The 26,331-nt window shown below is 40.2% G+C and overlaps 1 protein-coding gene across 1 annotated transcript; it reads right to left on the bottom strand.

The window, feature by feature from the left end:
* LOC307154515 (polymeric immunoglobulin receptor-like) lies at positions 1-8,723 on the bottom strand. Its single transcript, XM_079864523.1, has 8 exons — positions 8,490-8,723; positions 8,106-8,402; positions 7,693-8,010; positions 7,181-7,498; positions 6,829-7,104; positions 495-581; positions 274-369; positions 1-183 (listed from the first exon to the last, which is right to left on the bottom strand). Exons 1-6 carry the CDS (start codon positions 8,530-8,532, stop codon positions 496-498), a joined length of 1,338 nt encoding a protein of 445 aa, XP_079720649.1. The 5' UTR covers positions 8,533-8,723; the 3' UTR covers positions 1-183; positions 274-369; position 495.
* Positions 8,724-26,331: the final 17,608 nt, after the last annotated feature.

Below are 26,331 nucleotides of genomic sequence, written 5' to 3' on the forward strand. Positions count from 1 at the left end.
AACGGTACGTGTGACGCCATCAGAGGGGATTATGGGTAAGTGTGCAGTAGTGTATAGTGGCAGGTGTAGATCAGAGGGGATTATGGGTAAGTGTGCAGTAGTGTATAGTGGCAGGTGTAGATCAGAGGGGATTATGGGTAAGTGTGCAGAGGACTCACTTGGATTTGTTCAAGAATGTGCGATCTGAGATTAAACAAGAGAAAAACATGATGTGCGGAGTTAAACTTAAATAAAACCACACCAGAACTTCAGTGAATGAAGACCCAGACTCACTGCTTCACTGTGTCTCGTTTGATGATGAACTCATGCCTTCGATCACATTACAACATCAGCGATGAACAACAGTGAGATGCATCTGACAACACGTCCCTTTGAAGAAAACAACAAACAAACAGGTTAGTCTGTAGTTATTATCAGAATCATATTAAACAGCAGTCAATGATATGTTCTCATTTAGATAAACATGTATGTGTGTGTATGAAGGAGAGCATCACCTTATCTTAATAAACACTCAGTCACAGCGAATCCTCCAATCAGAAGCAGAGTCGAACACAAAGAAATAATGTTGATCAAAGAGAAATCTGAAAATACATAAACACATACAGTGATGATTAGAGAGAAATTGGGATGTATAAATTTAAACAGCAAGCAAACAGAAAATTCATGGCAAATATACACAATTGTGAATGAATGAGAAGTGTAATGTGTCAGGCCTCCTCTCCTTCAAGAGTCATCCTGCTGAGTCCTCCATATATACATGTCCTAACTATATGTGTCAGACCTCCTCTCCTTCGAGAGTCATCCTGCTGAGGCCTCCATATATACATGTCCTAACTATATGTGTCAGGTGAGGTCTCCTCTCCTTCGAGAGTCATCCTGCTGAGTCCTCCATATATACATGTCCTAACTATATGTGTCAGACCTCCTCTCCTTCGAGAGTCATCCTGCTGAGGCCTCCATATACATGTCTTAACTATATGTGTCAGGTCTCCTCTCCTTCGAGAGTAATCCTGCTGAGGCCTCCATATATACATGTCCTAACTATATGTGTCAGGTCTCCTCTCCTTCGAGAGTCATCCTGCTGAGTCCTCCATATATACATGTCCTAACTATACGTGTCAGGTCTCCTCTCCTTCGAGAGTCATCCTGCTGAGGCCTCCATATATACATGTCCTAACTATACGTGTCAGGTCTCCTCTCCTTCGAGAGTCATCCTGCTGAGGCCTCCATATATACATGTCCTAACTATATGTGTCAGATCTCCTCTCCTTCGAGAGTCATCCTGCTGAGTCCTCCATATATACATGTCCTAACTATATGTGTCAGGTCTCCTCTCCTTCGAGAGTCATCCTGCTGAGGCCTCCATATATACATGTCCTAACTATATGTGTCAGGTCTCCTCTCCTTCGAGAGTCATCCTGCTGAGTCCTCCATATATACATGTCCTAACTATATGTGTCAGGTCTCCTCTCCTTCGAGAGTCATCCTGCTGAGGCCTCCATATATACATGTCCTAACTATATGTGTCAGGTCTCCTCTCCTCCGAGAGTCATCCTGCTGAGGCCTCCATATATACATGTCCTAACTATATGTGTCAGGTCTCCTCTCCTTCGAGAGTCATCCTGCTGAGTCCTCCATATATACATGTCCTAACTATATGTGTCAGACCTCCTCTCCTTCGAGAGTCATCCTGCTGAGGCCTCCATATACACATGTCCTAACTATATGTGTCAGGTCTCCTCTCCTTCGAGAGTCATCCTGCTGAGGCCTCCATATACACATGTCCTAACTATATGTGTCAGGTCTCCTCTCCTCCGAGAGTCATCCTGCTGAGGCCTCCATATATACATGTCCTAACTATACGTGTCAGATCTCCTCTCCTTCGAGAGTCATCCTGCTGAGGCCTCCATATATACATGTCCTAACTATACGTGTCAGGCCTCCTCTCCTTCGAGAGTCATCCTGCTGAGGCCTCCATATATACATGTCCTAACTATATGTGTCAGGTCTCCTCTCCTTCGAGAGTCATCCTGCTGAGTCCTCCATATATACATGTCCTAACTATATGTGTCAGGTCTCCTCTCCTTCGAGAGTCATCCTGCTGAGGCCTCCATATATACATGTCCTAACTATATGTGTCAGGTCTCCTCTCCTTCGAGAGTCATCCTGCTGAGGCCTCCATATATACATGTCCTAACTATACGTGTCAGGCCTCCTCTCCTTCGAGAGTCATCCTGCTGAGGCCTCCATATATACATGTCCTAACTATACGTGTCAGGCCTCCTCTCCTTCGAGAGTCATCCTGCTGAGGCCTCCATATATACATGTCCTAACTATACGTGTCAGGCCTCCTCTCCTTCGAGAGTCATCCTGCTGAGGCCTCCATATATACATGTCCTAACTATACGTGTCAGGTCTCCTCTCCTTCGAGAGTCATCCTGCTGAGGCCTCCATATATACATGTCCTAACTATATGTGTCAGATCTCCTCTCCTTCAAGAGTCATCCTGCTGAGTCCTCCATATATACATGTCCTAACTATATGTGTCAGATCTCCTCTCCTTCGAGAGTCATCCTGCTGAGTCCTCCATATATACATGTCCTAACTATATGTGTCAGGTCTCCTCTCCTTCGAGAGTCATCCTGCTGAGGCCTCCATATATACATGTCCTAACTATATGTGTCAGGTCTCCTCTCCTTCGAGAGTCATCCTGCTGAGTCCTCCATATATACATGTCCTAACTATATGTGTCAGGTCTCCTCTCCTTCGAGAGTCATCCTGCTGAGGCCTCCATATATACATGTCCTAACTATATGTGTCAGGTCTCCTCTCCTCCGAGAGTCATCCTGCTGAGGCCTCCATATATACATGTCCTAACTATATGTGTCAGGTCTCCTCTCCTTCGAGAGTCATCCTGCTGAGTCCTCCATATATACATGTCCTAACTATATGTGTCAGACCTCCTCTCCTTCGAGAGTCATCCTGCTGAGGCCTCCATATACACATGTCCTAACTATATGTGTCAGGTCTCCTCTCCTTCGAGAGTCATCCTGCTGAGGCCTCCATATACACATGTCCTAACTATATGTGTCAGGTCTCCTCTCCTCCGAGAGTCATCCTGCTGAGGCCTCCATATATACATGTCCTAACTATACGTGTCAGATCTCCTCTCCTTCGAGAGTCATCCTACTGAGGCCTCCATATATACATGTCCTAACTGTATGTGTCAGGTCTCCTCTCCTTCGAGAGTCATCCTGCTGAGGCCTCCATATATACATGTCCTAACTGTATGTGTCAGGTCTCCTCTCCATCGAGAGTCATCCTGCTGAGGCCTCCATATACACATGTCCTAACTATATGTGTCAGGTCTCCTCTCCTCCGAGAGTCATCCTGCTGAGGCCTCCATATATACATGTCCTAACTATACGTGTCAGATCTCCTCTCCTTCGAGAGTCATCCTGCTGAGGCCTCCATATATACATGTCCTAACTATACGTGTCAGGCCTCCTCTCCTTCGAGAGTCATCCTGCTGAGGCCTCCATATATACATGTCCTAACTATATGTGTCAGGTCTCCTCTCCTTCGAGAGTCATCCTGCTGAGTCCTCCATATATACATGTCCTAACTATATGTGTCAGGTCTCCTCTCCTTCGAGAGTCATCCTGCTGAGGCCTCCATATATACATGTCCTAACTATATGTGTCAGGTCTCCTCTCCTTCGAGAGTCATCCTGCTGAGGCCTCCATATATACATGTCCTAACTATACGTGTCAGGCCTCCTCTCCTTCAAGAGTCATCCTGCTGAGGCCTCCATATATACATGTCCTAACTATACGTGTCAGGCCTCCTCTCCTTCAAGAGTCATCCTGCTGAGGCCTCCATATATACATGTCCTAACTATACTGCCGTGCAAAGGCAAAAGACCGTAACTTCGTTTTTGGTCGAAAATGAGTTATTTATATTTTTGGCACATTCAAGACCTTCTTTATCATGTGGATAAGTATCTTGAATCAATTCCGTTTTTTTTTCGAGAAAATAATGATTTGTCTTAACAGTAACTTCCAAAAGCCCATGAGAAACCAAGGCAGAACACCGTAACATCAGTTACCGCTCTTTGGCTTTGTTTTGGAACGCTCAAATTACGAGTTACGGTGTTCTGCCTTTGTTTAGCCGCGCGTCAATATGAAGTTACTGTGCCGGTGTTCAATCAAATAATGCTACCTACCAGATTGTACGGTTATCTGCCTTTGTTTTAATGTCCATTAAAATTAAAATTACGGTGTAGCCTGTGTACTTTGTACAGCTGCCATCAGTCGCTCTAACTTCTGATGTCCTCAGAGCGGTCAGAACATTTGTCTGCTCCATCGACAAACGTGCGATATCGATCGCGAAGGATTATGCAGAGTTGACAGAAAAACGTTACACATTGCCGTATCAGATGAATACAACCAAGAATTAAAGCTTGGCAAACTAGCTGGCAGAGTGCCAAAACTTCGCCTTCAGCCCCGCCCTAAACGCGGTCGAGTCAACGCTGGACTAATAGGAGGTATTTTGTCATGTCATTAATAATGCCATCAGAATGCAACCAAAGCACAGGATAGCAATAAGTAGATGGCTATAAATAATTGTAAATCATACAAAATAAATGCCATGATCACTATATTTTATACAGGTGTGTACTATAATGATTTTGTTAATGGTGATCAGCAACTAAATATTGATAATGTGGAAGTTACTGCCTTTTGCCTTGGCATGACTTCTCACTTTTTGCTGACAATACAAAGGCAGAGTAAAGTAACTTTAAAATAGTGGTCAAAAGTCAAGTTTGAGCTCAAGATTTTTTTATGTATATAATTTCCATTACTAAAACATCTATTTGCCAGATTTCCAGTGTCCTACCTATAATTAATTTGGCGGGACAACTAAAAATCTTTAAAGTCATTTTTCTCAGTTCCACACTCTAGCGACTTAAGGTCTTTTGCCTTTGTAGGGCAGTATACGTGTCAGGTCTCCTCTCCTTCGAGAGTCACCCTGCTGAGGCTTCCATGCAAACAGCATTGCAGATAGTAGTACAGAATAAGGACCATCTCGAGTGCGGAAGGGGTTCTTCCTCAGTTCTTGAGTAGTTGTTAGACCCGTCGCTCCCTGAGCTCTGGTGGTAGTCGAGCTAACTCTCCCAACTACGTGTGTCAGGCCTCCTCTACTTCAAAGGTCATCCTGCTAAGGCTTCCATGCAAACAGCATTGCAGATAGTTGTACAGAATAAGGGCCATCTCGATAACGGAGAGCTGTTTTTAGCCTTTCTCTGTCTTGAGCTCTGCACTATGAACTTTTCACATTTTGAGAATAAGTTCATTGCATTAAGAGAATAAGTTATACATTACAAAGTATCTGAGTTACTTTTTTCAAATAAGTAACACAAGTTACTTTATTTCCCCATTTATTGGCTGACAACTCTCCTGCCCTCATGTTGGGGAAAATGTGAGTAAGTGCAGAGGCGTTGTGTGTGCTGTGTGTGAACATGATGGTTATTGTAATTCTAGACTAAATATGAGCATTTACTCATTTCACTGGCACAAAAACAGATTCAGTATTCCTCTAAATGAATAAAAACTGTGAAATGCAAATTCACAATATTACACAAACCTGCAATAATAATTAATACTTAATTTATTTCATCTCACTTTATTAACCAATGTCTTTGCTGCTGTCCATCAATTATCCAATTCAATCATACTTATAGGTAAAATGACTTTAGATAAACATCACATTTGTGTTTCATTTTTTTGTTTTGTTTTTATTGCTAAAGTAAGAGTGTTAAACTTTCTTCTCCTGCGTCCTATTTTTCTGTATTCCAGAATGGAAGCACAGCTGTAAGGTTTGTTTGAGCTGCGCACTCTCCTGTACAGACGTGAGATTCCCTTCAGCCTAAGGCTTATTCAGGTCACTTTTGTTCACATTTTATTTTGTTATAAAAAATCATAAAAGCAAGCCTAGCCCAGGTGTGAAAAAGTAAACCAAAAGTAATGTAACTCACATGATGGATTTTTTAATTAATCATAACTAACATTTATATTTCTTGTGGGAATAACATGCATATGCTTTTGAATGCTAAATGTTTCCAAACCCTTTTACTGAAAAACTTGTGACTGAGTGTGTGTCCAAATATAAAACATAGAGGAAATGAAACTAGACAGATGTGTGTGTGTCTAGACAGAACTAGTGATTTAGAGCAAACAAGAAAGCTGATTTGCTTCTATCTAGTAACAGAAGCGTTTGCATATAAAGAACCAATCAAATTGTTGGGAAATTATGTAGCCTAATGTATCATGTCACTTTTGCTATGCCCCTATTCTATAAAAACTGTTGTATTATTTTTGCTGGTGGGATTCTCTCTGATATTTGTCAGAGATCCTCTGTCCGTGCGATTAAAGCATATTTGAAGGCATTGTGTAGAGTCTGTTTAGCTATTGCTGTGAGGGTTTGGGGACTCGGCCGACGTCGATGAGGAGACGCACTAGAGTATAAATATTACTGAACGGGGACGTCGATTGTAGACGAGACCCAGGTAGACTTAAGTCAGGAGCGAAAGAAGAAATAATCTAACACACTCGTTACTTTCCATAAAAAGTAACTGAGTGAAGGAATTAGTTACTTTTTAAGGGAGTAACACAATATTGTAACACAATCCTTTTAAAAGTAACTTTCCCCATCACTGGTCACATGCTCTAACAGGTGTGTGTTCTGTTCATTGTCCTTGAGACACGTTTTACCCAGTTTCCGCAACCAAAAAATTTTAATACAAAATAATTCAATAAACTTCCTTACCCTGTTTTACAGTGAGGTTGACTTTAGTGATGATGTGAGATCCACACCAGTATATCCCAGAATCCTCTTCTCTCAGATCAGTGATGTTTACAGTAAAGACTCCAGTAGAAGCTTCATCACTGAAAGAGAATCGATCATCTCTGATCTTCTCCAATGAAACTCCATCCATCACACACATGGAGGGCTCATGTGCTTTGCAGAAGCATTTCTGATGTTCATCATGATGTTTGCACTGGATTGACACGTCGTCTCCTTCATACTTAGTCAAGTTCAGCTCTGGAAATATTAGAAATATAAGAACATAAATTTACAGCCATAGTTTCACATATTCAGATGTATAAACCTTCCTCACCCTCGTTCATGATGACGATCAGATGAGTGTAAAGATAATTCACGTCTCTCTCTAATGTCACTGCACACCAGTATTTCCCAGCATCCTCTGCTGTCAGTCCAGTGATGGTCCCAGTGAAGACACTTGCAGTGACATCATCATTCAGAGTCAATCTGTCAGTCTTGGTCTCTTTCTCTTCTCTCACAGTCTCATTGAGAGTATTTCTATCTCTAGTGGAGCACTTCCCCTTACAGAGAGACTTTGACTTTGATTTATAGATTGAATCATAAGGGCAGAAGATCTCAGCAGATTCTCCTTCACGTCTCACTACTGGAGCCACTGCAAACAAAGAGCAGTAATATTTTACATTAATTATGGTTCTCATACAATATTTATGTATTTGGTATGTGATGTAAACAATAATACTGCAACTGCTCAGGTTCATCACCAATATCATGTCTGATCAATTCTACAACACACACTGATTTTAGAAACTTTTATATGAGATTTGAATGAAAGGTTGTTTTACTTACTACCAATATCTAAATGAACAGTGATAATAATGGAGTAACTGTACGAGTGTCTGTTGATCCAAACTCCACATAAATAAACTCCTCCATCATCTGGAGTCACAGCAGTAATTCTCACATTGAAGAGGTTTTTATGTTTGTCATCAGAAACATTGAATCTTTCGGTCTTCTTCGAGGTGTTGTAAATCGTCTCAATAGAGTCTTTTCCTTCTTTGAATATGATCTTGGGATCATTAATATGATTCTGTGAATATTCACAGCTGAAGGTTGCAGTTTCTCCAATATTCACCATCACTCTCTTCGACTCTTTACAACATGAATCTGTTGTTTACAAATAATAATAATAATAATTTATACAGGTTTTAAAAAGATCAGAAATTTTACTACACCAAGATTTTGATCTTAAAATGACTAACCTTCTTCCACATTTAAAGTCATATCTATACCCCACTTGTAAAGAACACCAATCCAGTATTCTCCAGCGTCATGCTCATTCAAACCTCTAATGTAGATCATAAGGTTTCCCTCATTATTTCTAAACAATGTGAATTTTCCATTATTGATCCATTTATCATGTTTCATATCATTCAGTATACTTCTCCACTCAGGTAATTTGTTAAAGCTTTTAGTATTTGCACTGAACCAAGTCTTCTGTGAATCAACAAGAAGACTTCCTCCAGAATATCCAGTGACACTGACGCATCTCACTGCACCTGTCAATCAGATTGATACTGTGATCAGAAACCTCATGAACAGAAAACAGCATCATTACTGCAGTGATGAAAGAGAAAAGCTCTGACCTGAGATCAGGGAGAAAGTGAAGAAGATGAGGAGGATCTTCATTGTGAGTTGAGTTCAGTCTTCTTTATGCTGAATGTTCTCTGTGTGAATCTCTCTGTCTCTACATCTGTCTGCTTTAGTTCCTTCCTCTTTCTTCAGCTCTTTATCAGTAATGATCAGCTTTACTGGCTCCTCCCACCATCAGCACTGACTGAATATTACATTAATCACACTGAAAGAGCGCCACCTAGTGGAGGATACAGTGTCTGAGACTGAGAGCTCATACAGGCTTCATCTTCTCTATAGAAGGTATGTGCAACAAATGTATCAGCATTGATTAAATCCTCCACTAGAGGGATGTATATAAACATATACATGTAAATTCACTGAGGTCACCTAGAGCCCATACAAGGTACTCCTAGAAATGGAAAAAATGCATCTGATACTTTGAGTTTTACATTTTCCTCAGTTGTCAGAAACTTTAACAACATATTAGGAGCAAATACATCAGATCTTACTGTCTTTTGACTGGATACAGCACCACAGACAGCAGCTGAAAGACAAACTTCACATGACAGTTGAACAAAACAAACACAAAGAGTAAAGCACTGGAACTTCAGTCCATATGCTTCCCTTTACTTTCTGGTCATTAAAGCATCTACATGCACAATGAGTGTGGTAATTACCAAATATTAGGCCAAAGTTTCATGCCTCCAGATTTACTCTTTCCACTAAAATATTTTTCTCCATTCTGTCACCTGACAGAGTTTAGGTTCTTGCCACTGTTGCCTCTGGCTTGCTTAGTTGGGGACACATAATATTCAACTATATTATTGATCTGATATACTGACACTGTTGTATGAGAAATGAACTAAGCTGACACGATGAAATGATTGAATGTAATAATTAGTGGTGGGCCGTTATCGGCGTTAACGCGCTGCGTTAACGCGAGACTCTTATCGCGCGATAAAAAAAATATCGCCGTTAATCTATTCCCCAAGTTGGGTTGGGAGATGGCTCTACACAAGCTATGATGACGCAATCTACCCGCGGCCGCGAGGTAAACCCGGCTGCAACGCATATTCGTCGTCATCTTAAGTAAACACGGCTGAAAGTGAAAGCTGCAACATCCATTATTTGGACTTGGTTCGGATTTAAGCCGTCCGACAAACACAACGGACGAACAACGGTTCGGTAAGTTAACACACGACTAATCCGTTCACCTCAAATTCAAAACGAAACATGATATCACTGAATACCAGCGTGCGCGTATTATTCTCATTCCAATATATCTTAGTGGTGTAACGTTAACACATAATCTCTGTCTACGCCCGATTTTAAGAATCGTTGTTGTGTTTCTTTTTAACTGAAAAGACATCAGTTAGACATTAAAGCTGCAAGCAGCGATGAAAGGGCCCTCGCACCCATGCCATCAACACTCGGTGGCTTTAGGAAGGCAGAGCATGGTTGGGAAATGTACATTTAAGGAGGTATATATAGTAAGAGTATGTCAAAGTCAGTTACAAAATGTTTTGTATAATGGTGATAATAGCATGCTTCATGACTCAGCTAAGTGTTGCTAGCATGTTCAGTCTGTTTCTAGCATGCTTAGTACACAATAATTATGTGGTTAGTACTGCATTACTGTGTTAACCATGTCAGTTTCTGTTGCCAGTAGGTGGCGTTATGACTATAACTGAATATGAGCATGGATGTGTGTTCAGGACAGAACTCTTATCAAACATGTGAAGTTTGGTGCAAATTGGACATTGCCTTCTTGAGTAACAACAAAGTCATGTTTCATTGAATTAGCATTCTTTAGAACTTAGCTAAGCATTGTTAGCATGTTTTAACATGTTGCTAGAACGGCATCAACGTGTTAAACATGTCACTTCCTGTTGCCAGTTGGTGGCGCTATTACTATAACTGAACATTCTCATGTAGATGTGTTCAGGCCATGACTCTTATCAAAAGTGTGAAGTTTGGGGCAGATTGGACATTCCATGCCTGAGTTACAGCAAATTCCTATTTAATTGCAATAATAGCATGCTTTAGCACTTGGCTAAGAGTTTGCTAGCATGTTTTAGCATGTTTCTAGTATGTTGTTAGCATGTTTAACACTTGCTGGCACTTTTTTATATGTTATTAGGAGTCCACAACAGTGTTAAACATGTCACTTCCTGTTGCCAGCAGGTGGCGCTATGACTGTAACTGAATATAAGCATGGTCATGTGTTCAGGACAGAACGCTTATCAAAAGTGTGAAGTTTGGGGCAGATTGGACATTCCATGCCTGAGTTACAGCAAATTCATATTTAATTGCAGTAATATCATTCTTTAGCACTTAGCTAAGTGTTTGCTATTATGTTTTAGCATGTCTCTAGTATGTTGGTAGGATGTTTAGCACCTACTGGCATTTTTTTATATGTTATTAGGAGTCAAGAACAGTGTTAAACGTCACTTCCTGTTGCCAGCAGGTGGCGCTATGACTATAACTAAATATGAGCATGGACATGTGTTCAAGAGATAACTCTTATCAAACGTGTGACGTTTGGGGTAGATTGTACATTGCCTTCTTGAGTAACAACAAAGTCCTGTTTCATTGAATTAGCATGCTTTAGCACTTAGCTAAGTATTGCTAGCATGTTTTAATATGTTTCTAGCATGTTTAGAACTCAATGGCATTTTTAACATGTTGCTAGAACGGCATCAACGTGTTAAACATGTCACTTCCTGTTGCCAGTAGGTGGCGCTATTACTATAACTGAATTTGAGCATAGGCATGCGTTCAGGCCATGATTCTTATCAAACATGTGAAGTTTGGGGCAGATTGGACGTTCCATGCCTGAGTTACAGCAAATTCCTATTTAATTGCAGTAATAGCATGCTTTATCACTTAGCTAAGTGTTTGCTAGCATGTTTCTAGTATGTTGCTAACCTGTTTAGCACTTGCTGGCTCTTTTATATATGTTATTAGGAGACCACAACAGTGTTAAACATGTCACTTCCTGTTGACAGCAGGTGGCGCTATTACTATAACTGAATATTCTCATGTAGATGTGTTCAGGCCATGACTCTTATCAAACGTGTGAAGTTTGGGGCAGATTGGACATTCCATGCCTGTGTTACAGCAAATTCCTATTTAATTGCAGCAATAGCATGCTTTAGCACTTAGCTAAGTGTTTGCTAGCATGTTTTAGCATGTTTCTAGTATGTTGTTAGCATGTTTAGCACTTGCTGGCACTTTTTTTATATGTTTTTATATGTCCACAACAGTGTTTAACATGTCACTTCCTGTTGCCAGCAGGTGGCACTATGACTGTAACTGAATATGAGCATGGTCATGTGTTCAGGACAGAACGTTTATTAAAAGTGTGAAGTTTGGCGCATATTGGACATTGCCTTCTTGAGTAACAACAACATCCTGTTTCATTGAATTAGCATGCTTTAGCACTTAGCTAAGTATTGCTAGCATGTTTTAACATGTTTCTAGCATGTTTAGACCTCAATGGCATTTTTAACATGTTGCTAGAATGGCATCAACGTGTTAAACATGACACTTCCTGTTGCCAGTAGGTGGCGCTATTACTATAACTGAATATTATCATGTAGATGTGTTCAGGACAGAACGCTTATCAAAAGTGTGAAGTTTGGGGCAGATTGGACATTCCATGCCTGAGTTACAGCAAATTCCTATTTAATTGCAATAATAGCATGCTTTAGCACTTAGCTAAGAGTTTGCTAGCATGTTTTAGCATGCTTCTAGTATGTTGTTAGCATGTTTCGCACTTGCTGGCACTTTTTTATATGTTATTAGGAGTCCATAACAGTGTTAAACATGTCACTTCCTGTTGCCAGCAGGTGGCGCTATGACTATAACTGAATATGAGCATGGCCATGTGTTCAGGACAGAACTCTTATCAAACGTGTGAAGTTTGGGGGAGATTGGACATTCCATGCCTGAGTTACAGCAACTTCCTGTTTCATGGCGAAACATCGAAATTTGTAAGGCCGCCGAGGACCCGCCCTTCGACGAAAACTCAAGATCTTCGCAATTTAACGTCGCAAAGGCCTTAAGATTACACTCACCAAATTTGAAGATGATCAGATTAAAACTGTAGGAGGAGTTCGTTAAAGTACGAGGCCTGAAAATGGCAAAAACTGCACAAAAATCTGAGAGGAAGTTCAAAATGGCTGACTTCCTGTTGTGTTTAGGGCTATGCTCCAAGAGACTTTTTTGTAGGTATTAGGTCATTACACGTATGTACCGAATTTCGTGCACGTACGTGGAACGTTGCAGGAGGCGCACTCCGTTGAACTTTTATAGGTGGCGCTATCGAGCCATTTTGCCCCGTCCAATTCTGAAACCTATATCAGATGTAAATTTTCGCCAGTTCTGACGCGTGTGCAAAGTTTCGTGAGTTTTCGCGCATGTTTAGGCCCTCAAAAATGCAATTCAATGCGGAGAAGAATAATAATAATAATAATAAACAGAGCAATTCCAAGAGGGTCCTCACACCATCGGTGCTCGGGCCCTAAATATTATAACTTTAAATTTGGGGTTTCATAAGCTCAAAGCTATAATAAACATTAGACCTACTTAAGTCTCTGCAGCTAGTGTACTTAAATTTTATTTATCTGCTAAATTATGTTGTATACTTACAGTTTTGCACAATATATGTTCTCAAAACTACATACACCCTTTAAAAAAAATACATTTAGCAGTTGTTTAGCAGGGTCTGTAACCTGTTCTGAAATTGTTTTATTATAATATATATCGTTATCGCAAGAGGCTGCAATGTATATCACAATATGGATTTTAGGCCATATCGCCCATCCCTAATTGATAGCCTATAGTAGTTGATAATAACATAGGCCTATGTTGCCTACGGACGGTAACAGTACAGTAGTAACCTTTACAGTCTATGAGTAGAACAGCTTTCTCAAGCAGTTTGTGATGCATTTTGGAAACAGGAGACGAGCCCCTGGTCTAATGCGCCACCTGGCTTGAGAAACCCGTTCTCAAAGACTTACTTTTATAGTCATTATTTGGGTAGCACACATATTCTGAATGCCTTCGGCAGAATTCAAATGAGCCATTTTAATCTAGATTAATCTAGATTAATTTCAAAATTAATCTAGATTAATCTAGATTAAAAAAATTAATCTATGCCCACCTCTAGTAATAATTGATGATCTTTACAACGGAACTCAATCGACACAACAGATGAAATGCATAATTTTCATTTTATCACTGTATATATTATACTGTGTATACACTGTTATAACTACTACTTTCAAAAAAATAAAAATAAATAAATAAATGTACTAACATAAATTTAACATGAACTCACGTTTACCTCTAGATGGAGCCAGAAATTTTATTAACACATGCTAGATTGATATCGTGGTCGATATTCATACGCTGATTGATGTCTCTCAACCAACCCTCAACCAAATCCTAATCTTACTCTAACCCTATAGTAAGTAAAAGCTTAATATTGCTCAGTACTTAATATATAATTACTCTGTAACAATGACAGCTTAATATAAAGTGTAACCGATGTCTGTGTATTTCTAAATATGGCTGCAGTTTGTAATGTTTTGTGCAAACTATGGTTAAACAATATCAGATTACCACATCAGTGCTGTATCTATTGTCTCTACATCTGTCTGCTTTAGTTCCTTCCTCTTTCTTCAGCTCTTTATCAGTAATGATCAGCTTTACTGGCTCCTCCCACCATCAGCACTGACTGAATATTACATTAATCACACTGAAAGAGCGCCTGTGACTGCCCAACTAAACACTGATCACAATAATGGTGATCAAACATTTTCAATAAAACATCAACATCTAAACCTCTGTTATTTCTCAATAAGAGCTTCTGTAGACATCTAAAAGAAATAAAGTAAATTTGGTTAGTAATAAGTGAAGCTGGTAATGCTGTTTGTGGAGTTGTTTAATCCTCCTCTGCTGAGATCTTCACAGATTTAATGTCTTTTTATCTTCATCTGATTTAATTTAAGACAGTGTCTGAAGTCAGTTGTAGTTCTTGTGTTTCTCTTTCCTTCAGTGATTCTGCTTGTTAACAGCAGGTGTTCATCACTAATGCTCAATCATCACTTAATTAATCATGTAATTATCTCATTAACTTTAACACTGCTTTAGTGTTACCTAACACTGTAGATTGGGACCAGATGTGCTCTGAGCACAGTTCATTTAACACTGGGGATTTTCTGCTGTCAAGTTCCAACAAGTGCATGCATACAACAGCTTTATTTGAGGAACAGCTGTAAATATAATTGATTACTCACAGAAAATCTTCCTTTCTCTGTTCTGCCTGTTCATTCATATGATGATTCACTTGTTCATTTTAACTGACACGCAGCACTCAGCGCCTTGTAAGGAGAAAAATAAATAGTGGAAAACTGCACTTAAACGTCATTGGCTGTCATGAGTTTGTTTTTGTGCTATATTTCGAAATATATTTGTGAATATTTTGGTTCTTTATGCCAATGTGGATGACAGAATACAGACACAACACTGACATTTCACATTTCTAATATTGATGTATTATTTCAGGTCTTCCAATTAGAAGATTATGTAAAACAATATGTAAGGTCCCAGTGCGACAGAGAGCAAAGGTTTTTTTTTAACATTTGAAAAGCAAGTAGATATTGTATAATGACATCTGAGGCTGAGACTAACTTATCTATGCCTGCAGTTGGTTTGACTTATGACTTATGAGCAAAATGCTTTATATCTCTCTATTTCAGATGACCAGAATAAAACTTTGTAGAAAGACATATTATAAGTAGTTTTTTTTTTTTTTTACATTTTTACATTTTTATGTATGTCCACGTTTATGGAGTGGACAATGGATACTGAAAAACTATTTCCTTTTTCCTACTATTTCCTATTTCCAGCTTAAGGGCTTCTTGGTTTGACAAAAATAATTTGAATACAAGAATGAAGAAAAGCACAAGCTGAAGAGCATCGCATGTTGATGTTTATCACACTGACCACAGTATCAAACAACCCTGCAAACACAAAGCACTGAGATGATGTCATACATTATAAAACATCTAAAAAATAAAAGACAAATGTACAAAAATATATATATAGGTGTTGCTTGTTTAAAGTGTTATTGACATATAAAATAATGTTGGTACATTTTTGTCAATGTGCTAAATGCACAATGAAATCTGATATATACATTAGTTTTACAGATATTCTGTCATTTAATTGTGGACTCATTGTTTTGGTTTTGTTTGATCTGTTTATAAAAGTAACGTTGTCAAATCACACATTGGTAATTCATCTGAAATCATAACTCAGTAAATGTTGTAAGTGAATTATTGAACGATCAGCTGTTAGTCTTTATTGTCTTCTGTTCATCTTCTGTCTCTCTGTTCAGTCTCATGTGTCTCTCTGTGGGTTTCCTGAGTAAGTGTGTTTAATTAAACTGATCTGAGACCTCAACCTTCACATGTTTTCTGTGGCTTTGAACGTTTATCACGCAAACAGAAAAAAGAAAAACATCTCAGATTGACATCTCAGATTACAAATGTAATTTCCAAGTCTTTGAATAATGACAATAGTGACAAATTGTAACAAATTGTAAAACAAGGTTCTGTTCAGACTTTAAAAAGAAACTGCTTTGACTTTAAAGGACCTGATTATTGGTAGTTAGTTTATATGTGAATATTTAAAGTCAATCTTTTTCTATAGTTATATCAACTGCACACTGGTGTGTCCCAGAATCCAGTTCACTCAGATCTCTGATGGTCACAGTGAAGACTGCTGAACTTCTGTCGTCATACAGAGAGAATCTATCCTTCTGAACCCATTTATCTGTTTCATTAGTCCTGATGAGATCAGAGCACCACTCAGACTTTGGTTTAACTGGCATCTTTCATTTAGAAAAATACTTTGCATTTGCTGTATATTAATTTTTATATTTGCATGTAATCGTGACTCCTCCTCCTGAATATCCTGTCACACTCGTGGAGCTCACGACACCTACAACAAACCAGCATTTAAGTTCAATTAGGCTACTGCTTCTTAAAGGACCTAATCATTGGTAGTTAGTTTATATGTGAATATTTAAAGGCCCACTGAACTGCCTTGAAACGCAGCATTATTCAATGTGTTTACGTAATTTCCACTCAAACAGGAAGACAGGGCGGGACATAAAGAACAGACTCTCCCTTTTTTAAAATAGCCAATAGCGTTTTGTTTATCACAGCTCGGCCAGAGCCGTTGAGGTAAAAACACATTTCACAGCTTATGACAGCAACAGTCTCATAGATTCCCCTTAGATTCAATATAAAACTGTTACTAAAGCAAAACAGTGATCATCATGATGCTGAGGATGTGTAGTTTGAAGAGTGTAATTTATGTTGGTGCATGTCACTGTTATCTCTTCTGCTCGTCAGTGCTGAACCGTTATTCCTCCTAATCTTCTCCATATAGCATTCTTGAACACGCAAAGTTTTCAAAGTATAGGCTACTCCTATGGCCGTGAAAACGGAAAGACGCGTTCGGCACGTGCGCACTGTCTAGTGGACTTTGTTTTCAAGCGCTCGAATTATTCGCACATTGTAACATCTCAGCCCATAAAGAGTTCCTCCCTCCACCAGAGGGAGCAGTCACCTGAGTTTTAGTGACACTTCCTGTTTATATTCTCACTTCCTGTTTTAAATTCATAAGCCATGTGCTTTACTGAACACATTGCAAAGTATTGCCAGTTTATCTGCTTTACCGATTGTTTTCTTTTGCTAGTCTTTTATTTACCCTTTGTTCGTTGGATTTACCCTTTTGCCTATCGTTTGCATTTTGTTGGCTGTCTGCCTGCCTTGCTGTGTTTTGAACTTTGCCTGGACTTTAATTACGTCTTTTGTCTGTCGTCTTGGATTGTTTAAAGGGTGGGTGAAATGCTCATTTTCACTCAATCTCCTGTTAATCTTGAGTACCTATAGAGTAGTATTGCATCCTTCATATCTCCAAAACGTCTTTAGTTTTATTATATTTATAAAAGAAAGATAGGCTGTACCGAGTCTTTCCGGAAAAAAACGAGTGGCTGGGGGCGGGCCGTGTGGGCGGTGTGCTATAGCTGTGCTAACCGAGCAAACAACAACACAGAGAGACATTTGAAGCAGTTTACTCACCGCATGCGACAGCGAACCTTTATCATTGTGACTGCTCGATCCTTAAGCATTAGACGATCTGCAAATCCGTCGATCTGGGCTTTGTTTATAAAACAATCATCGTCGAAATGCAGGGAATTTAATAAGAGTCTTGCACAACCTCTGTTGATGCTTCGAAAAAACAAACTCCATCCACGGGTTCCTTAACGCTGGGTTCTTTGGGAATCTGTGCAGGGTTGTCTTGCCCTGGCAACCAAAAACCCACTTCTTTGGTGACATTGACTTCCAAAAGCCGAGCATAGCGCTTTGAGGTAACGTACTGCTTTCGCTCTCTTCTCTCTCTGGTCTACGAGTGCACGCGCGCCCGCGGAGAAGTGCCCTTAGGACCCATATAAGGAAATTCCGCCCTATCTTACGTAAGACAGAGCCATACTCGAAAAAAACTTTCCGAAACTTGTGACAAACCGGAAGGAGTATTTTTGGAACAAAAATACTCCTTCAAATGTACAACTTAACTTTTGAAACTTTGTCCATGTTTAGCATGGGAATCCAACTCTTTAACAGTGTAAAAAACTCAGTATGCATGAAACAGCAATTCACCCCCCCCCCCTTTAACTTTGATTGTCTTTGACAATAAAGAACCTCTGCAACATGGATTATAATCGCCACCAGCAATGAGTTCATTACACACATGCACATTGTACACACACACCGTCTGTGCGGACACAAAAATTGGGCAGTGTGCATCCCAGCCAGCAATGACACGTGGGGCCCAGATGGGTTAACTACGGGTTCCATGGGTACTGTGTGGGCATGGGCTTTGGCTGGGTGAAATCAGCGGGTCCCATGTAGGTTTTGTAGTACGAGTCCCACATTGGAAGCCCATATGAGCTGATTACATGGGCCCCATAAGGGACAGGCATGGGCCAAGTGGGCATGGGTTTGATCTGGGAACACATATATGGGTCTTGCATAACATATTTATGGGCCAAGTGGGCATGGGTTTGATCTGGGAACACATATATGGGTCTTGCATGACATATTTATGGGCCAAGTGGGAATGGGTTTGATCTGGGAACACATATATGGGTCTTGCATGACATATTTATGGGCCAAGTGGGCATGGGTTTGAACTGGGAATGCAAATATGGGTCCTGCATAGAATTTTTATGGGCCAAGTGGCCATGGGTTTGAACTGGGAACACATATATGGGTCCTGCATGGTTTATTTATGGGCCAAGGGGGCATGTGTTTGATCTGGGAACACATATATGGGTCTTGCATGACATATTTATGGGCCGAGTGGGCATGGGTTTGATCTGGGAACACATATATGGGTCTTGCATGACATATTTATGGGCCGAGTGGGCATGGGTTTGATCTGGGAACACATATATGGGTCCTGCATAGAATTTTATGGGCCAAGTGTCCATGGGTTTGAACTGGGAACACATATATGGGTCCTGCATAGCATATTTATGGGCCAAGTGGGCATGGGTTTGAACTGGGAACACATATATGGGTCTTGAATGGCATATTTATGGGCCAAGTGGGCATGGGTTTGATCTGGGAACACATATATGGGTCTTGAATGGCATATTTATGGTCCAAGTGGGCATGGGTTTGAACTGGGAACACATATATGGGTCTTGAATGGCATATTTATGGTCCAAGTGGGCATGGGTTTGAACTGGGAATGCATATATGGGTCCTGCATAGAATTTTTATGAGCCAAGTGGGCATGGGTTTGAACTGGGAACACATATATGGGTCTTGAATGGCACATTTATGGGCCGAGTGGGCATGGGTTTAAACTGGGAATGCATATATGGGTCCTGCATGGTTTATTTATGGGCCAAGTGGGCATGTGTTTGATCTGGGAACACATATATGGGTCTTGCATGACATATTTATGGGCCGAGTGGGCATGGGTTTGATCTGGGAACACATATATGGGTCTTGCATGTCATATTTATGGGCCAAGTGGGCATGTGTTTGAACTGAGAACACATATATGGGTCCTGCATGGTTTATTTATGGGCCGAGTGGGCATGGGTTTGATCTGGGAACACATATATGGGTCCTGCATAGAATTTTTATGGGCCAAGTGGCCATGGGTTTGAACTGGGAACACATATATGGGTCCTGCATGGTACATTTATGGGCAAAGTGGGCATGGGTTTGAACTGGGATAATATTATATAGATAACCTATATAAAAATATATTTTTGATTTATTTACCGGTATGTTGTGACATTTGAATTGTTTTTTAAAGATTATGTTTGTTGTTCGATGTAACAATTTTGTATTAATGTATTTTTTGGAGAGCTGTTTTTTTTTCAGATATTTTTTTTAAATTTAAATATATTTTTGATTTGTTTACCGATATATTGTTGTGACGACCACAAAAGTGTTGTATTTGTGTTTTAAGAATATTCACAATTATTGTCTTTTATTTGAAACAAGTGATTGTATTTAAAAAAAAAAAAAAACAAGTATCCCAATTGTTTTATTTTTAATGTGAATTTTCGTGACTTAAAGTGAATTGTGTAGTGTTTGCTCCAGGCCAGTAGGGGCAGTGTAGAGTGACGAGTTACTGTAGCTGCGTGAGTTGCGGGTTTCTCATTACTGCAGAGAGCTCGAAACTGATAACACTGTTTCCTCGTTTCTCTCCTGTTTTACAGGTGGGTAAATGTATAAAAACACCTCAGAAGTAGCATTTATCTATGCTGGAATGTATGTGAGATATGAGTGAACTGTTTTTAGTGAAATGAGTTTCGTTAGGGTCTGTTTTTGATTTAGTTTGAAATGAGTTGAAACGAGAGGGCAAAGTCCTACAGAGTAACGGTCGAGAGACATTACTAGAGAGCAAGTCAGCTCAACATACACTTTCCCCGTGTATATGATATTTTTTTGAGCTTGTAATGTTAACAGATATGTTTAGCTCACTGTATGTCAGTTTCCCACCATCTGTTGGAAATGTTTTTTTGCTCAATGAGTTTATACAAAAATGTTTACAGTTTAAAATGAGGTTAAAAGTTACACTTTAAGCACTTTATGAGTTCTGAGCATGATTTTGCAGTACTGTATTAACATGATACTGATAAAATACTGTGAATGGAAGATTCTAAGTATCTAAAAAAAAGCTGGTGAATATTACCATTGTCTTTACATTTCATTTTGATAAATAGTATAAAATACAAGCATGAAGAGTAAGTGAACATGTATTTGGTGGAAAGAGGTTTATTTTAATATGGATTTTGCATTGACATGGACACTGAAAATTAATTGTAATGTTAAAAAGACACTGAACATGTAATATGTGAAACATACAATGATACTTAACAATAGAGATGTGATTGCTGAAGAAAATTCTGAAAATAAATTACTGCAGAGAGCTCGAAACTGATAACACTGGCTGAGTCCCAATTCGCCTACTTATACTACGACCTAAAAGTATGTACTTTTTTTGTGATGAAAAAGTATGTACTTTTGAGTGTGTAGCAAAAAAGTATGCACGTTCTGGGACATACTTCGATGACGTCATGCAACGTGAACTTGAACGTGGTTGCCTAGTTACGCACACCGCGACTGTTAACAAAACATTTAACATTTCATTCATTCTTATATATCCAATATAATTTTATTTACTATTCCCATCTTTTTTTCCACAATACATTTACAATGTGTTTACCAAATTGAGGAGTGAAGCAGGGCGTCGTCGTAGATCAACCAAACGCAGGTCGTTTGTGAGGCCGGCTCTGACATTCATGTGCAAATGTGTGTAACGAAAGCTAGCGCTACTTATTTTCTGAGTTAAAATATTTAAAGTTTATAGTGTAACTATTGTTTAACGTATTTTATACTTAATCTTATACTTATGTATAATACTTAAAAATACCCCGATGAAAATGAACCATGCTTTTACTATAGTAAAAGTGTAGTAACCATGTTTCTTTGGTTGGGCTGATAAAGTTAACATATGTACAGCCACAGTATTACTACAAATAAGTCAGACAGAAACATCAAAAGAAATACATAAAAAAAGACACTTGCATGACACTGTACTAGAGCCTTTTTATTTATTGTTTTGTAGCCTGCAATGAGGCGCTCGGTATCTTCATCGGACCCTACAAGATAAACACAGTACTTTTTTGGCACAACATAAACCCATTAATATTACGAGACAATAAAATATAACTTTAATTAGGGTTAAACATTTGAATTCTTACACTTAAAAACTGAGGGCGCATCTCCGTTGCTGCATCCGACTGCCAGGTTTACATCACCATCATCACCGCAAAGCTCCTCCCTCCCGCACGCAATGGGTTGTGGGCAATATTAGCCGTTAGAGTGTGCATTGATCTGCACTTCGAATTCTAACCGGAAATAGTAAACCATCCGGGTATCTTTGGAATACTCATTTCAACATGCTACGATTTGGGACGTACTAATTCTAGTTTCGCATACTATTTAGGACGGATAGTATGCGAATTGGGACTCAGCAACTGTCTCCTCGTTTCTCTCCTGTTTTACAGGAATTAATCTGTTATCCATGGTGCCGTTGCTACGGTACCCATTACATTGTGACATTTAAATTGTTTTTTAAAGATCATTTTTGTTGTTCAATTTAACAATATATTTCTTGCAGTTCAAAGCGTTTTCTTAGATTGTTTCCTTAAAGGAGAACTCCGGTCAATTTTAACATTGAGCTCATTTTTTTGTACATTTGGAGTGCTGTCAATACAGAGAACAACGACATTGGTGTTGCCTACACCGTGTTATCCTCTTTTTAAAATTTGCACCCTGTTGACTTCAATGGGGCAAGTTTTAAACCTGCTTTTAGCCTCTTAACATCCTTGATGTGTCATTACAAGTGCACAGGTCATGTGAGTGATTCCTTCGGAGTGAACGCGGGTCAATCTGACTGCAGTAGATGTGAAAGATATGGATAAAAATGATATTTATTTAGCCAGCGCACATACCTGTATTTACATCCTGTTTTCGGTCAAAGTCCATAGTGATCAATTGTCGAGTTCACGCACATGATCATAGGTACTAAACCAATGCGCGTGAACTCGACAATCGATTACTATGGACTTTGACCGAAAACAGGATGTAAATACAGGTATGTGCGCTTGCTGAAATAACATCACTTTTATTCATATCTTTCACATCTACTGCAGTCAGACTCACCCGTGTTCACTCTGAAGGAATCACTCACATTAGCTGGGCACTTGTAATGACACATCAAGGATGTTAAGAGGCAAAAAGCAGGTTTAAAACTTGCCCCATTGAAGTCAACAGGGTGCAAATTTTAAAAAGAGGATAACTCGGTGTAGGCAACACCGATTTTTGTCGTTGTTCTCTGTACTGACAGCACTCCAAATGTGCAAAAAAATGAGCTCAATGTTAAAATTGACCGGAGTTCTCCTTTAAACCATTTGGCATGGTTGGGCTTAGATAGGCCTTGCATGAATTGCCCAGTTAGGACCCACATAAGACTCTTACAGAGCCCATTTAAAGCCCATCTGGGTAGCCATGGTTGGATCCCGGGTGCAAGCCCACTTTAGACCCATTTGGGCAGGTGGGGCCCAAATGGGTCTGACATGAATTGCCCAGTTAAGACCCACATAAGACCCTTACAGATCCCACTTAAAACCCACCTGGGCATCTACGGCTGGCCCCCATGTGGATCCCGGGTGCAAACCCACTTTAAACCCCTTCAGGCTGGTGGGCCCCAAATGGGTCTGTCATGAATTGCCCAGTTAAGACCCACATAAGACCCTTACAGATCCCACTTAAAACCCACCTGGGCATCCACGGCTGGCCCCCATGTGGATCCCGGGTGCAAACCCACTTTAAACCCCTTCAGACTGGTGGGCCCCAAATGGGTCTGTCATGAATTGCCCAGTTAAGACCCACATAAGACCCTTACAGATCCCACTTAAAACCCACCTGGGCATCCACGGCTGGCCCCCATGTGGATCCCGGGTGCAAACCCACTTTAAACCCCTTCAGACTGGTGGGCCCCAAATGGGTCTGTCATGAATTGCCCAGTTAAGACCCACATAAGACCCTTACAGATCCCACTTAAAACCCATCTGGGCATCCACGGCTGGCCCCCATGTGGATCCCGGGTGCAAACCCACTTTAAACCCCTTCAGACTGGTGGGCCCCAAATGGGTCTGTCATGAATTGCCCAGTTAAGACCCACATAAGACCCTTACAGATCCCACTTAAAACCCATCTGGGCATCCATGGCTGGCCCCCATGTGGATCCCGGGTGCAAGCCCATTTTAAACCCCTTTAAGCAGGTGGGCCCCAAATGGGTCTGACATGAATTGCCCAGTTAAGACCCACATAAGACCCTTACAGATCCCACTTAAAACCCATCTGTGTAGCCATGTTGCAAAGCCCACTTTGGACCCCATTGGGCAGGTGGGGCCCAAATGGGTCTGACATGAATTGCCCAATTAAGACCCATGCAGTACCCTTACAGGTCCCACTTTTAGTACGTCTGGGCTTCCACGGCTGGCCCCAATGTGGATCCCGGGTGCAAGCCCATAATGGGGCCCACATTTGCCGCCCATGAAGCCCTCATCTGGGCCCCACATGTCATTGCTGGCTGGGATGGACCCTCCTAATGAGGAAAATTACATCACACGGACAGTGCACAGAACACGGGCGGCTAAACTGCCGTGCAAAGGCAAAAGACCGTAACTTCGTTTTTGGTCGAAAATGAGTTATTGATATTTTTGGCACATTCAAGACCTCCTTTATCATGTGGATGAGTATCTTGAGTCAATTCCATTGTTTTTTTTGAGAAAATAATGGGTTGTCTTAACAGTAACTTCCAAAAGCCCATGAGAAACCAAGGCAGAACACCGTAACACCAGTTACCACTCTTTGGCTTTGTTTTGGAGCGCTCAAATTAAGTTATGGTACTCTGACTTTGTTTAGCCGCGCGTCAATATGAAGTTACTGTGCTGGTGTTCAATCAGATAATGCTACCTACCAGATTGTACGGTTATCTGCCTTTGTTTTACTGTCCATTAAAATGAAAATTACAGTGTAGCCTGTGTAGTTTGTACAGCTTCTGATGTCCTCAGAGCTTTGTCCTGCACAAATGCAGTCAGAACAATTAGTATGGTCTGAAACCGCTCCATCAAAAAACGTGCGATATCGATCGCGAAGGATATATGCAGAGTTGACAGAAAATTGTTACACATGCCGTAGCAGATGAATACAACAAAGAACTAAAGCCCCCGCCTCACCCAGTTCGGGTACCGGACCTGGTTGAAACACTCATGCATCTAGCTGGCAGAGTGCCAAAACCTCGCCGGCGCCTTCAGCCCCGCCCTAAACACCGTCAAGCCAACGCTGGACTAATATATCTATGGAGGTATTTTGTCATGTGAAATGTATTAATAATGCCATCAGAATGCAACCAAAGCACAGGATAGCAATAAGTAGATGGCTATAAGTAATTGTAAATCATACAAAGGTTTCAGCGTTGGTTGCCGCAGAGATGAAACCGGAGCTAAGTGCAGCAGTCTTTATTCAGTAACAAACTCAAATCTTCACTAACACTCGAACAGAAACAGAACAACCAACTTAACACGAAGTAGAACTGACAATCAACTGAAGGAAACACAGGGTTTAAATAGACAGAAAAAACAAAGGGAGAAACTAACTAAAGACAGCTGAACTGAGGACTCTAATCAAATCAGTTACCATAGACACAAGCAGGCAGGGAACAGCAGGGCCGGGGGAAGACAATCCAGGGCTCTGGGCAAAATAGGAATATGCCGCCCCCCACGTTAACATTTTTACGAAAAATTATCTTGGAGTAATCCAATTTGTGACCGATTTGGTGTTAAATTTAAATTTCGGCATTAAAATCTTGAAAATCTTGTGACACTGGCTAAGTTTACATGCACAACTTTTGTTTCAGTCGGACTGAATTCATTTCGTTTGATGAATCCGAACGTAGTGTTTACATGAACACTAAAGTGATCAGGTTGATGTGCAGTCGTCTGTGGATGAGAGTCTGAAACAAGGACTGGTGGGACGTTGTCCTGCTCCACTTTACAGACGCTCGCTGAGTGAAAGGAGAAACGAGAATGACGGGACACTCATTTATATGACACGTCATATGTCATTACGTTATTGCTACGTCATTGCACATGCACAGTCCTCTCTAGTTTCGGTTTTCAATCCGATCAAGTGTTTATATGTTTTCTTGATCAGATTAGAAAAGGAATAAACCACCCCTTTCAATCAAATCGAAATTTAATTTGGATCGATTAAGGTGTTTACATGATGGCTTTATGGATATTTTGGTGATTGTCAGATAGTTCTTCACAAGTTTGAGACGCTCATGCTTGTCATGGTGCGGTGTCATCTAGTGTGTCTGGCGCCCTGGGCAAATGCCCAGTTTGCCCAGCGCTTCCGCCAGCCCTGGGGGACAGAACTAATTAGCAAACTAGAAAGCGATCTTAGAAACGCAGACATGAAAACAAGTTCAAAATGTGGCAGCAGGTTTTTGGTGTTCAGGCTCTTTTATTGTATGCCATTGTAAAAAGCTCAATAACCCTTACATTTAAAGGCTTAATGTATGTCTCATAGACCAGTATGTTGCAATACAATTACAAGCAGTATCAATAATCTCAAAAATGTGATGTGCTGTCAAAACAAAACAAAAGCTCCA

The sequence above is a fragment of the Squalius cephalus genome, assembly GCF_949319135.1.
Source record: "Squalius cephalus genome assembly, chromosome: 2".
NCBI lineage: Eukaryota > Metazoa > Chordata > Actinopteri > Cypriniformes > Leuciscidae > Squalius > Squalius cephalus.